We start from the raw sequence: 15,390 nt of genomic DNA, 5'->3' as shown, positions 1-15,390 counted from the left end.
GTGTTATTATCTATTCACACGCATCAATCATGGCCTATGGCGAAATAGCCTGGGGAACTTTCCCCATGAAAGTCAGAACTAAGCAGGTACGCAGGTGGCGAGCCTGGAGAGTGGTGCTTGTATGGGCCTTGACCAGTGTGGTGAAGTATGGTCAAATAATGGCCACGACCCGCAACGGTGTGCGGAGAGGGGAGGCGCTCATCCCAGCAGATTTTGCCGCACCTCCGATTGACGGTTGGCTGCGTACAGTTGCAAAACAAGTTCAATGTACATGCATCATAAACAACACAGTGATGCCAATATGTTACCGTGATTCTCTACTCTGGGAGATAATGGCATCTGTTGCCGAACGAATCGCTACCGGCGTCACTACGGGAGATGAAAACAACATAGGTCCACTCGGCCATCGTCGTCACGATCATCCTTTCAGGGGTCATAAACTTAGAGCCACTTAGTGAGAAGTCAAGGCGCAGTAATAGCCGTCTGTTGTTGTCGTTGTACAGGCCTAAAGGATTTGCGTGGGTAAAAATTCGTTTGAAGTTGATGTAGCACGAGGAATCGTTTATGGGCCACAGGTTGGGAGTGACTCAGATTTAATGGCGCCACGGTGGCTAGATGTTAACTCCCTCGCCCGGTGTACAGGAGGTCGCGGGCTCGATCTCACGGTGGCAAGATGTTAGCCACCTCGCCTGGTGTACAGGAGGTCGTGGGTTCGATCCCAACTCTGACGCCTGCTGCTGTATATTTGGAGTGGTAGCGAGGATTTTTCTCCGGGTCCTCCGGTTTTCCACTCCACATTTAGAATGAACGTCACGTGTTTTTGGGTAATTAGCTGCTATAAATTTCCACGTGATAAGCCACTTCGTTGGCGCTATCATTTGTGGCCAGGTCGCTTCTGAAAAAGAGCTACAGAGCTCAGTGGGCCTTACCTGATAAAATAAAAATAGTTTCAAATAGTTAAGTGTTTTCCACACGAGGTTTTTGGGTTAGATCGCGTAAACATAAATGCGTCGTTAAACCAGCCACCACCCAACACAGCCAATCAGTAAGATTTGTCACGAACACAACACATGCCGATTCGTTTTGTATACGTGACAAACCTTATTAATTGGCTGCGTTGGGTGGCGGCAGGTTTAACGGCACATTTATATTTGCGCGATCTAACCCAAAATCCTCTATTTTGGATATTTCTCGTGAACGCCTCCTACTACGTGCTACACCGAGTTAAGAGTTTTGTTTGCTTAGTTGCAACGTAACAAGAGAGCCTGGCGCCAGGAATAAACCTCGACAAGGCGGAAGTGGGGGGGGGGTACGGAAACTCCGCGGACTAAATCCCCGACTCGGCACTCCTGGGTCCAACGACGGATGGTGGGAGGGGGGCAAAAATTGGGCTCACTGCCCCACACACAAACACACACGCGGTGGGTACTACGAGCAGGAGTTTCGGTGTTTGTTTTTATATATACGGAGGAGGGGGAGGGGGGAACAACAAGGGAGGAGGCACAAGGGTGGGGCGGTAGAGCGGTAGAGATCGTCGTTGGGAACAGTCCCGCGTGGAAGCCAACTCCCGTCTATACCCTGAAGGGGTGTGGGGGAGGTGATATCCCAAGCGCCCGTCTCCTCCCTCGCCTCCCCCACCACCCACCCCGACCTCGTCACCCACACGTGCGCAATCTCACGATGCGCTGCTCCGTGGGCGGATTGAAGTGTTTTTTTTTATTGGGTCGCAAACTCGTTTTTAAGGGAGATGTGAACCGTCGACTCGGAGCCGCGGGTTCTCATGCAGCAGCAGTCGTCGTGGTGGTCGTGGTGGTCGTGGTGGTCATGGCAGCAGTCGAGGGCTCCGCAGACGAGGGCTCCGCTGGTGAGGAAGCGACGGCGACTTCTTCAGCTTCCATCCTGTCCTCCGTCACCTTCGACAGAAATTTTTTTTTTTACAAAAAATTTGGCCGCAATATTTTTTTAAAGCGTTGGCATTCACGCGATAATCTCGATTGAAAACCCGCTTCTTTGAAACTGCTTTTTGCGTTTGGTTTGTGGTCCTTCCCCACCGCACCACAGTTGGCTACGTGCGGGATTTCAATCTAGACGATTTAAAAGTGCAGCGTAGCTCCCAGTGGCTTCCTAAACTCGGAAGAGCGGTCCCAGACGGCGCGCAGAAGTGCATCTGAAAACGGCACGCGATGCAGTGACCACCCTCTCTGTTCGATGGGCGAGCCAAAAGCCGTTGCTGCTGCGAGGATGACCGGAGTTCACGGGATCAATTGCCAAAACATCCCAACGTAGCAGCAAACAAAAAAGAATCTTGCGATTCAGGCTTTCTTTTCGTAAAGGACACACTTCCCCCCCGTCCTAGCTTCACGTCTCCCTCTCCTAGCGTCCACGCAACTCTCCCCTGCCCCTCCCCCCTCTCTTACATATATAACCTCTTACCATGGTATCTCTCTCCCACTTCAGCAAAAATGTTCTTGCTGTGGTTTTCCCACTTGATGATGATTGCTTGTGTTGTGAACGAAACGTCGTGATTTATTTTATTTTATACCTAGATGACTTTACCGAAAGAACCAAAGAGTATGGATCCCTGCAGTCACAAAAACTTCAAATCTAGATTGGTATGTAACGGTTAGCGCACTGCGCTACGAACCCCATTAAATTCCCGGTCAAGGCCAATATCGGTGGGGGCGTAGTGGCATCCGAAGTTGAATAAGGGAGAGGGAGCCAGAGGGGATAGTTGCATCGCAAGGTCATGAAAGATGGCGACGATGTGGGGGGGGGGGGGGGCGGGGGCTTCATCCAGCAGTGGATAGACCATGTCTGACGACGACGTTGGTGGAATAGTTATTTTGTGACGTACCAGTTTACGAGACCTTGATACGAGACGGCTCCAGAGAACGTGATGGGTCTGTGAACACAAATTAACAGGTGATGTTGATTGTATAAATGTGGAGGAAAAAAACAGAGGACCCCAAGAAAAATCCACACGACCATGGGGACAGAGAGAGACACGCACACAAACTACAAATATACAGCAGGCGTCAGCATCGGGATCAAGCCCACGACCTCCTGTATACCAGGCGAGGTAGTTAACATCTCCTAGCCACCGTGATGATGATGAGAGAGAGTGAGACACGCACACAAACTACAAATATAGAGCAGGTGTCAGGATTGGGATTAATCCCACGACCTCCTGTACACCAGGCGAGGTAGTTAACATATCCTAGCCACCGTGGTGCCCTTATTGGCATGAGCCAGCGTGAGCCAGCCAGCTGGTACCCACCTTGAGTGGCCAGGGCAGGGAGACTCCCTGGAACCTCCGCAAGCTCCCCACGCGCCCCGATGCCAACAACAACAACAGCAGCAGCAGTCCGAAAACACACCAAGACAACAACACACGGCCGTGTGGTGTGACCCAGCAAGCTAGCTGGCACCCACCTTGAGTGGCCAGGGCAGGGAGACTCCCTGGAACCTCCGCAAGCTCCCCGCCGGCGCCACCGCGTCCGGCTGCGGTGCCGCCCCGGCCGCCGGGGGGCTGAGCACGTGGGCGGCAGTGACGTCGTAGTGGAAGCAGAAGCCGGTGCGCGGGATGTGCGGTCCGTCGCTGACTTCCACAAAGTCCCCGAGCCTGGGAATGATGTAAGGAGGGTGGGTCGGGTGGGTGGGTAGGTAGAGTTGGGTAGGGTGGGGTCAGGTGGGTGGGCTCAGGTGGGTGGGTATGTTAGGGTCAGGTTTTTGGGTAGGGTGGGGTCAGGCTGGTGGGTAGGGTGGGTGGGGTAGGGTGGGTGGGTGGGGTAGGGTGGGTGGGTGGGGTAGGGTGAGTGGGTGGGTAGTTGGGTGGTTGGGGTAGGGTGGGTGGGGTGGGGTAGGGTAGTGTGGGTGGGTAGGGTCGGGTGCGTGGGGTGGGGTTGTGTGTGGGTCAGTGTGTGGGTGGGTATTGTGTGTGATGGGCACGGGACAGATTTCTAAACGTACCCAACGCTAAGTTTCAAAGAAGACTCAACGGTGCGTACGGATGGAGCACACAACCACCACTCTGCACCTGCACATTTGGTCACATTTGCTCGCATATCAATATTCATAATTTACAGTTGTAAGGCACATTTCATCCGGAGATCCTGATGCGCCGTGCATGGAAAGCCAGGAAATAAACAGAACCGGTGACCTCTGGATCCTCACCGTTACCGTAACGCATGTAAGGTTGTGCATATGTTGAACTTCTTTCGCACCGCACGTAGCCAACCGTGCTCATGGGAGGCGTACGAATATCGTGCGCCGTTGGACGTACTTGTAGAGGGTGACTTTACGCTCCGCGTTCTTCGAGGCTTTCTCTTCGATCGCAGCCACCTTAGGCCTAGAGACGGGACACACAGACCATTCAGGCTCCGTCGGAAGCGGGCTACATCACGCGAGAGTGGCACCCCGGTTCAGTCACATGCCACAGTGCCCGGCCTACGTCGGTGCTGCTACTCGCTAATGGCACTTGCCCCAACAAGTCTGTTAAGATAATAGTTTTTTTACCCTTTTATCTGGCAACAAAACTGACACCTTTTTTATAAGGAGTTATGTTTGCATTGACCACAATACCTGCAGTCGGAATGCAAATAAAAAACATAACTCTGATAATGTATGCACTGTCCTTGAAATTGATTGGTCCACACCCAAGACAGCTTTCTTTAGAGCCTAGTCTCACATGCTGTTGGACCAGATGACGCCAAAAGGCCAAAAAAAAGGTGTCAGTTTTGTTGCCAGATAAAAGGGTAAAAAAACAATTATAATATTTTGCTACTGGCAAATGAGGTTACAATGGTGTTAAAGTCTGTTAAGGGCTATACGGGATGGGATGGGGAGGGGTTCTTTGTCTTTGTGATGCCTCACCCACTGTCGTGGAAACAAGTCGAGGGCGACGCTGACGTCAGCGGGGAGTGTGTGTGAGCGGGTAACCTGACAACTCACCCGCTGTCGCTGAACATGTCGAGGGCGATGCTGGCGTCAACGGAGAGGCGCTCGAAGGGCAGGTTCTCCTTGAGGAGCAGGTGGACCTCGCGTGTGATGGAGCGAAGATTATCCTGGAACCGCAAAAATTATCATCATCGTCGTCGTCGCTTTCATCATAATCCTCGTCTTTATCATCATCATCATCACCACAATTTTAGTCATCATCAATTTCGTTATCATCATCAACATCATAATCGTCATCATCATCATCATCAAAATCGTCATCTGTGGTCCTTTACATATGAAGGTGTTAACTGCCAATTAATGACCGTTAATTAATGGGAGTTTCGCTCCACATGTATCTCTTCTGAAAAAGAGCTATACAGCTCAGCGGGCCTTACCTGGTAAAGTAAAAAAAAAACGTAAAAATAGATTTGAGGCATCTCACCTCCGACGGGACCCAGGCGTCGAGTCTGGCGTCGAGCAGAACGTCGTAGCAGAAGGCTCCGGATATGACTGGGAGACAGGACAAGGGGCAGCAGGGCACCACGACATCATCAGGGCAGGGCAGCAGCAGGGCACCACGGTGGCAGCAGGGCACCAGGGCAGCGGCGGCGGTGTCAGGATGCAGCCGCAAGCAATCGGCGTGCGCAGAAGGGTCAAGAACGCGTCGGTGAAAATTGTCTTTCAATTCAAGGTGAATTTAATCGACGTTTAAACTTAACATCTCCCCTACGCCTACAACATTGTTATTATTGTTACTACAGAAGATCATCGGCTTCGGGGGTGCCGGAATTTGAAGAACGCCGGATACTCGCTAATCATAATTTTTTTTTATTTATCCCGTAGAAATCCGATCAGCTTTAGACGAGAGGAATCCAGTAGGGGCGGGTCAAAAAGTTACAACACCAAACAATACAAACAACTCATATGATGCTGGATGCAATTACCAGCGAAACGTCGTACTCAAATTGTAAATGTTGTGGTTTCACGCTTCAACACACCGGTGGGCTAAAGCAGTGAACTATTTGTCTTTTGTCAACGTGACACTTTTTGGCTGATTGGCCGTGTCGGGTGGTGGAGGGTTACGACACATTTATAAATAACGCGATCTAAACCCAAAAACGTTGATTATGAATAATATTGGTCGCGAAAGCCTACGTGTTAAATACAAACAACGATCGCAGTGCAAGGTATAGGACAAGAAAGCAGCAGAGGATTGAGCGTGGCTATCGGAATTACTGCTGCCAGGCTAGGACATCGAATGACTCAAGTTACTGAAAGGAACAGCGCTCACGGCGCTTGGGTCTGGAGTGGAACCTCACCTGGAACTTCAGGGGAGCCGATCAGCTCAATGGGGAACTCCTCCTTGAAGGATTTGCTGAGGGCCGAGCCCAGCATGAGGGCACAGGAACGCCAGTAGGCCTGCGCAGGCACGCAACGGGCCGGGCGAGGGAGCGCACACGTGGCCACACGGACAACAGAAAGGCAAAGATACTCCCAGTGTGGACTTGGAATACTGTCCGGGGCATGTGCTGCAGCGAGCACCTCCAATTAGCGCGGTTGGCTACGTAGGGTGCGAAAGAAGTTCAACATACACACTCACAGCAGGCTCTCGATTATCCGCGCTAATGACGGGGAGGACGGACACGGATAATTCAAAATCGCGGATAATCCAAAAATATAACAATTTTCTGCGCACCTCTCTGCCAGAAACCACTGATATGGGTATAAGTTGTGTTAATGTTAATAAAATTTGTTAGTGAACAACACAAAATTTGGGTATCGAACTCACAGACTCGGTGGTGGATGACCTATTCGTTTATTTGCATCTTCGAGTAGCACGGTTGGCTAGGCACTGTGCGAAAGAAGTTCAACATACATACATACATGATGGTAATGCCTATGATTTTTATGTTGATTACAGTAATGATTCTGATGGTTATGATAACAGTGTTGATTAACGTGCCGATGATGATGATGATGGTGATGATGATAGTGGTTGTCACGATGATGATGGTGACGGCGATGATGGTGACATTTGGAACAAAAATACCAACTGGCGTGCAAAGTTCGATCACGCGAGCACCCCACGCGTTGCCTTTGCGGCCAGCACCACTTGAAGAGACAAGAGCTGACTGGGCGCGGCGTTAAAAATTATAAAACTGCGCCATTGCCGCCAGGCGGGAAGCGTTCGCCCCCTCCGTTGCCCGACTAGCGCGACGAAGAACGCTCGCACAGTGGCGGACGGATCTCATCGTCTGTGGGCCGTTTGAACTACTTTTGCACCACCGTACGTAGCCAACCGTGCTAATTGGAGTTGCGGGAAATCGGAGGTTTGGCAGCGGTGGTGGTCGGACCTCGTGGGGGAACAGGCAGGGGGGCCGGAGTAGGTTCCCCCACCCCGATACTTTCGAACGAAAGGGGAGCGAGCAGGAGGGGGAGGAGTTCTTGGCAGGGGAGCGTGGCCACGCGGGACAGACCTCGTTGACGGGCGTGGCGTCCACGTCTTTGAAGGTGAGGAAGGTGATGGGCCCGCCACGCTCCAGCGGGCGGTACATGTCGTAGAGCTCGCCGTCGATGCTCGCGAGCACGGAGCGCGTCTGGAACCACTCGCTCAGATCTGGAGGGTGCCGGGGGTAGGCGGGCGGGGGGGGAAGGTGGCCGGGGGGAAGGCGTGCGGCAGAGTGTAAGGCAGAGGTCGCAAACGGGTTTTGATTCCTTACCCGTACCCGTACCCGGCCGTAACCTACCCGATACCCGGCCGGGTACGGGTAGGGTACGGGTATCGGGTACCCGGTTGCGACCTCTGGGATGAAGCCTTGTTGCAGGTGCGGGTGGGTTGATTCTAAAAACTTGAATTGTGAGAAGAGACAAGACGTTGGGAAATGAGTGACAAACGATTACTCACCAGTGACTCACGGCCTACCCGTACCCGGCCGCACCAGGGTCGCAAACGGCTACCCGTACCCGGCCGGGTACGGGTAGCCGGGTATCAGGTAGGGTACGGGTATCGGGTACCCGATTGTGACCTCTGGTGTAAGGTCGTGTCGGCCGAGGTCGAGATGCCACCAGGGCCGAAATAATCGACGCAAAGGCCTCCGATTAGCGCGGTTGGCTCCGTCCCGCGCGAGAGATGTATAACATGCACACACGCGTAGGAGGAACTTAATAGCGTCGAGCGTGCAAGCCACGTGCGGCTCCGATCGATCCTCACGCTGGGCGCAGTTGTAGGGCGTGGAGAGGCCTCGGTTCATGACGAGGGTGGCCCCACGCTGCCCGGGCCCCATGTGCTTCAGCTCCACCTTCTCGATGCGCATCAGCAGCTCCAGCTGCCGCCGCCGCTCGGCCTCGAAGAGCGCCACGCGGCGGGCCGCGGTGGCCACGGAGGCCGCGGCCACGCACGGCGCCGCAGACACGGCCGTGGAGAGCAGCCCTGGGACGGCGACAAGGGACAACCTCCGATTAGCTTGGTTGGCTACGTCCGGTGCGAGAAAAGTTCAACATAGATACACACAACGCTCCCCATAGACTCAGCACTGCACATCGACTCAGCACTGCACCGTAGACTCAACCATGCACCGTAGACTCAACACGGAACCATAGACTCATCACTGCACCATAGACTCAACACTGCACCATAGACTCAACCATGCAACGTAGACTCAACACTGTACCATAGACTCAACACTGTACCATAGACACAACACTGCACCATAGATTCAACACTGCACCATAGACTCAACACTGCACCATAGATTCAACACTGCACCGTAGACTCAACCATGCACCGTAGACTCAACACTGTACCATAGACACAACACTGAACCATAGACTCAACACTGCACCATAGATTCAACACTGCACCATAGACTAAACACTGCACCATAGACTCAACACTGCACCATAGACTCAGCACTGCCCGTAGACTCACACTGCCCATAGACTCCAAGTTCGTAGCACAGTGTGCTAACCTCCACACTACCGCTCCCACTATACACACGCACGTAAATACACACACGTACGACGCTTTTGAGTTGCTGAGGCATTCAAGAAAGCGCCCGATATAACACGCGAATCCTCATCGTAAACATTTAATTATTCATCTTTTTGGTTCTTTCGGTAAAGTCACGTAGAAGGGAAGTAATAAAATAATAAAAATAAAACATAATAAAATAATTCTCACGACGTTTCGGCCACAACGCAAGCAGCCGTCCTCAGGTGAAAACCAGGTCTGTCGAGGCGACAGCGTCTGAATGAAACGTCTGAATGAACGAAACGTCGTGAGAATTATTTTATTATGTTTTATTTTTATTATTTTATTACTTCCCTTTTACGTGACTTTACCGAAAGAACCAAGAAGATGAATCCCTGCAGTCACCAAAGCTTTAAATCGAAATTTAATTATTCAATAAAAAAAATATATGATATAAAACTCACGTTTGGTGACGATGCGAGGAATCGCTGAGGCCATGGCGAGGTGAGCGATGTGGAATTTAAACGAAATAAAAAATAAACCCTACACAAAAAAAAGACTTTTAAAGTTTAAAATGTTACCAAGTGACAGCCCACGACTCGACATGTGAGGACAGTGCGCGCACCGTACCAAGGTCACTACGGCGGCCGCGGCGGTCGAAAAGACAAAACGCGATTTAAAAAAAATAGTTTACGATTTTATGTACAGCATCATTTGTTTTTGTATTCTTGCTTCTTTCGGTAAAGTCACGTAGAAAAATAATAATAATAAAATAAATATATAAATAACAAGTTGAAATCATAAACGCAAAAAGCACAATACAAAATAAAAATAGTACAAATAAAATAAATCAATTAAAAATAATAAAAACAATAAACCCACGACGTTTCGATCGCAACACAAACGGTCTTCATCAGGCGGAGAGAAAAGTATAATGTGTTTTTAATTCACGTTTTAAAAATGCAATGTATACATTGTACACGGTGTATACAGCCACCCACTCATTCACCCAGCCACTCAGCCACTCGCCCAGCCACCCACTCACTCACCACTCACCCAGCCACCCACTCGCCCAGCCACCCACTCGCCCAGGCACCCAACCACTCACTCATCCAGCCACTCACTCACCCAGCCACCCACTCACCCAGCCACCCACTCGCCCAGCCACCCACTCGCCCAGGCACCCAACCACTCACTCATCCAGCCACCCACTCACTCACCACTCACTCACCCAGCCACCCACTCACCCAGCCACCCACTCGCCCAGCCACCCACTCGCCCAGGCACCCACTCGCCCAGGCACCCAACCACTCACTCATCCAGCCACTCACTCGCCCACCCAGCCACCCACTCACCCAGCCACTCACTAACTCACCTAGCCACTCATCCATTCGCCCAGCCACCCACTTACTCACCTAGCCACTCACCCACTCGCCAGCCACCCACCCACTCACTCGCCCCGCCACCCACTCACTCACCCACTCACTCATCAAGCCACCCACTCATCAAGCCACCCACTCACCCAGCCACCCACTGACTCTCCCACCCACCAGGGCCGTTTTATCCAGTCAGCCACAGTAGGCACTGTGCCTAGGGGGCAACGAAAACTGAAAGGGCCTACAAAAACAAATTGACCCATGTTTTGTTTGTATGTGTGATTAAAACAATTTAATCAAGATATCTTCTTGAATAAATATATTTATATAGGCACAGTTGTGATACGTTGCAGAGTCATGTCGTCCTTTTTATTTTCATAAGGTGAGAAAAATTAACACCGGAGATGAAATTCGCGAGATTTTTCATTGCAAAAATTAGCAAACAACATCTTCAAATTGTGTTTTTTTCTCACAATGTCAGCAGGGCAAGGGAAGACAATCGGCGTTGTCCCACGGTTGATCGGAGACAGTGCTAACTGTAAAACGTTATCACTGAAGGCATACGAAACAGATGTGCCTAGGGCCTACACGAGCCTTAATCAGGGCCCTGCCCCACTGCTGCCCACCAAATAAAGTGCTTGGTAGACTTCAGCTCGTTCAAAATGCCGCTGCTCGAACGCTTTACGCAAACACCATCTCATACCTGTCAACCCCTTATCAGTGCCCTACCTTATTACACACCAATTCAGACCTTATTACACACCAATTCAGACCTTATTACACACCCCGTGCCCGTATACATATCAACGGCCATCCTACAAAATCCCATCACAAACGGCTATACGCTGTAAGGATCTAAAAGCTGAATTTCCCTGTACAAGAATACGGGGTAAACCGTATGGGTTGACATGTATGACACACCCACCCACTCACCCATCCACACACTCACCCAACCACTCACCCACTCACTCACCCATACACACACCCACACACTCATTCAACCACTCACCCACACCCACCCACTCACCCACACACTCACTCACACACCCATTCTACCTGTTATGCCTCACGGCAGGAGTTTTGTGTATGTACACAGGAATTTCCTGTTTTTGATGCTGGTTTTGGTCACGTGACCAGGAAGTTGCGAATTAAGATTCTCGCTTAACCACGCGGGCGTCGGCCATTACGCACATAATTCAAGATGGCGGCACACATCGCGTACCAGTGAAGCCAACCGCAGTTGTCCGTCGTGGGACTTTGAGAAGCATTGTCTGTAAGTTTGTTTATGTTCTTATAATATTGGCAATGCTGTTGTAATGTTGGAATGACCGTTATAGTGATGTAAATGCCTTTATGGTGCTGTTAAGTTGTTGTGGTAAATACGAGGCCTAGTTAGCAATGAAGCCTGCAACTTTCCTTATTGTGGATGTTACTTGTGATTTAGTAGGTCGAGTCAGACTTGTGCCCAGGTGGCTATTTTGCGATCCTGAGAGCAAAGATGACGAAGTATCTCATCCACAGTTTAGTGTTATGTGCAATGCAAGATGTGCCTTTATGCAACGCAGCGGCTTGTGCTCTTGTGTAGTTGTTCAGTGGTAGTGTGGGGGCCTGGTCCATCCAGGGTCTATTGCTGGGAAACATGTTATCTGGGACAATGTTCTGGTGCTGTGGTGTTCATTGTGTTGGTGTTTCCGGGTTATAACAGATGCTGTATCTGTGTTTTTTCACCAGTTTTACCTCGTTAAACTCAATAAATGACGTTTGGAGTCGGACGTTCATCCTGTCTCCGAGGGTTTATTGAACGCGAGGTTAACTACTCGGCTAGCGGTGCAACGTTGCGCACAGCGAGGCCGAGACACTACCACTCACCCACACCACCCACCCACCCACTCACTCACCCACACACTCACACCCACACACTCACCCCTTATCAGTGCCCTACCTTATTACAGACCAAATCAGACCTTATTGGTCACCCCGTGCCCTTATAGATCTCAACGTGTATCCGATACACTACACTATACACTAGTATTAACTACACTATACACTACACTACTACATACCTGTCCACTCAACGTTCATCCTACAAAGTCCCATCACAAGGGAGAAACACAAATAGACAAAATAAATTTCGCCCGTTTTGAATCGACTACACGCTGATTGGACCTAAAAAGATATTTCCCTGTACAAGAAGAAGGTAAAGCGTATGGGTTGACGGCTATGCCATTTATTGAGCACATCACACCCACTCTATTGTCCCGTGCATTGGCTCCCAATCAAATATCGAATTGATAATAAGGTTCCTGCTATTGCCTTACAAGGTTGTCACAATGGGTTACTTAACAGGAACTGATCACACTTATATACCACCACCAATGAGGTCCTTAAGATAGAGCTGGATTAAGGTCCTTGTAGGTTCTAGGCACTTCTGTTTCGTAGGCCTTCAGTAATAACATTCATTGTACTGGTACTGCCCAAGTTACAACCGCCGCTGTCACTCGATTGTCTCACGCGTAGACGTCGTTACTGCTGATACGTTCATTTTTGTTTTAGTCTGTGCCCTCATTCGATGGGAGGGCGCTGTGTGCCGCAGACAAGCAGATTTAATTTGAAATTATTGAATAAAAATAAGGCAAGCTTAAAAATCTAAGCGGAAATTTCTTAAACTTTTTTTTACAATGATAATCATATGGGATGACGCAGCTTTAAAAGGATGCCGTTCATTTTCATCGATAACAAATTCAGTGTTCTCACAGGACGACCACGTGGCGAGCGCCATGTTGTTTTACTTTCATTTAAGCTTAGAGATTTGTTCGACTGTTATTTTAGGTGCAATATGCCTCACTTACACCGAGTCAACGACTTGTTACCACTGCAAAGAAATTGCAACGAGCAGCCATGTAAATATATTGATTCAAGAAGATATCTTGGTTACATTTTATTTTATCATAAAACCAAAAACACATGGGTCAATTTATTTAGTAGGTCTTAAGCACCGTGCCGACTGTGGCCTTTCTGATATAAATACAGCCCTGCCTTGAGGTCTTCCGATCTCCCTCTTAGTATTCCGAGGTCAAGGCTCCGTTCCCTGGGGGCGATCGTGCTTTTGCCAGTGTAGCTCCAAGACTATGGAACGCGTTGGCCTCTGGCAATAAGACAACGAGAATATTTAGAGCTATTTCAAGCAAGCCCTGAAAATTGACCTCTTTACGCCGGCTGGCTCTGACTAATTTCTTCCTTTCCATACACGGTGGCACATTGGGATCCTTGGATGAAACGCGATTTACTAATATAAATTATTATTATTATAAACATATGCTTTGGTTCTTTCGGTAAAGTCACGTAGGTATAAAATAAAATAAATTACGACGTTTCGGGCGCAACACAAGTGCCCGCCACTTGTGTCGCGCCCGAAACGTCGTGATTTAATTGAAGTTATACCTACGTGACTTTACCGAAAGAACCAAAGAGTATGGATCCCTGCAGTCACGAAAACTTCCAATCTAGATATTATTATAAAGACAAAGATCCCCCCGTTATATAACCTGTAATAGGCTGTTGGGATAAGTGCTGTTAGCAAGTGGCACTGCTCCCCCACACACAAACAACTGTCAATCACATAAATCGATTTAAAAAAAGTGAACATTTTCAAAATGAATTTCATTTTTTTTATTTCAAGCATCATACGACTTCCGTATCTTGCCGTGGTGTATTTTACGTGCAAAAATCGACACCCTATGATTTAAAGTGAATTACAAAATTTGACAGGTATTTACAGTAGAAATTTCGTATCGATTTTAATTAGATATACATCCGCATTCAGTTTATTCCGCTGTCGTCAAATAAATTCACGAAAGAAAAAACTAATCTGATTCTTCACACTAAAATACAATCAGGCAATTAAAACGCACCTCGTGTGTGTAATCCGATGTAAATTGTTACATTACATAAATCTGGTCCCAAAGACAGTGATCCCCCTGTGTACCCTTAACTGACTGTTCGGGGCAAGTGCTGTTAGCGAGTGGCACCTATGAAGGCCGGCACTGGCACACAAGGGAGTTGCGGTGTCAAGATCGGCCTCTGTGGAGGACGAAGCTCGTGAAGAGCACTACTACTGGCAGTCGGAGGCAAAGCGCCCTCCAGCAACGAACGGAGGGGCAGAGGAGCTATGCTCACAACAACAAGCAGCAGCGGCGGGCAGATAAAACGCAGTGAGTTGGCACAGTCTGGGGGGAGCACAGGTGGTGGTGCCATCTGCCAGTCATCTCGATCAAGAAAGCCACATCACTGGGCCCCAATATCCATGACCTCGTGGCCTTCAAAGTGCAACTAGCCTGTCACAAGTGCCACGGTGCCATCATAATTTTTTGCTTCGAGTGTGGGAAGCAGTGAGTGCATTTTGCGCCGTGATCCGAATGATCCGAAGTTCTATTTGCAGTCGTGGATAATAACATCAGTGCCAATGCCAGCCCCAGCTTGTACTGAGGACCTGCCAAGCAGAGCTTAATAATAATATATTCGATGTATATAGTGCCCCCCATCAATGATTTAAAAACTCTGTTCAGGACACAGAGATGTGGACACGTGGCATAAAAAATACTCCCGAAACTAAAAATACAACACAATGCTCATGGCAATTTGCCGAACTCATGAACAAAGTTGATGGGAGCAGAAGTGTCGGGAAACTTTGTCAAAGACGTGTTTTAAAAATGTCCATGGACTCAATGAGATCCTGAAATCTCATGGGGAACGAGTTCCAGAGTTTGGGAGAAAAAAAAAAAAAATCTCCGTCACTCATCGACGTAAGCCTTCATGACCTAAGATCTAAGGCTTAAATAAAAAATAAACCTACTTCCTATTTTTCCAGGTAAGGCCCACTGAGCTCTGTAGCTCTTTTTCAGAAGCCCAACGAAGTGGCTTATCACGTGGAAATGTATTGCAGCCAAATACTCTGAACGCATGATGTTGATTCGAAATGTGATGGTGGGGGGGGGGGGCGGAGGACCCGAAGAAAAAGCCACGCTACTACCGGGAGAAAAACACGCAACCTCCAAGGCGTCAGGGTCGGGGTCGAACCCACGACCTCCTGCATACCAGGCGAGGTCG

General features: G+C 49.4%; 1 protein-coding gene across 1 annotated transcript; it reads right to left on the bottom strand.

Moving 5' to 3' along the window:
* Nucleotides 1-1,060: 1,060 nt before the first annotated feature.
* On the bottom strand, nt 1,061-9,537 carry MRPL39 (mitochondrial ribosomal protein L39). The gene is made up of 10 exons (XM_078882382.1): nt 9,373-9,537; nt 8,150-8,368; nt 7,416-7,555; nt 6,258-6,357; nt 5,381-5,448; nt 4,951-5,063; nt 4,283-4,348; nt 3,433-3,622; nt 2,855-2,902; nt 1,061-1,913 (listed from the first exon to the last, which is right to left on the bottom strand). Exons 1-10 carry the CDS (start codon nt 9,404-9,406, stop codon nt 1,779-1,781), a joined length of 1,113 nt encoding a protein of 370 aa, XP_078738508.1. The 5' UTR covers nt 9,407-9,537; the 3' UTR covers nt 1,061-1,778.
* Between the last annotated feature and the right edge of the window lie 5,853 nt (nt 9,538-15,390).

The sequence above is a fragment of the Lampetra fluviatilis genome, chromosome 65, assembly GCF_964198595.1.
Source record: "Lampetra fluviatilis chromosome 65, kcLamFluv1.1, whole genome shotgun sequence".
In the NCBI taxonomy this organism is placed as follows: domain Eukaryota; kingdom Metazoa; phylum Chordata; class Hyperoartia; order Petromyzontiformes; family Petromyzontidae; genus Lampetra; species Lampetra fluviatilis.
The sequence above is the reverse complement of the archived record's forward strand: the minus strand, read 5'-3'. Positions and strand labels throughout refer to the sequence as shown.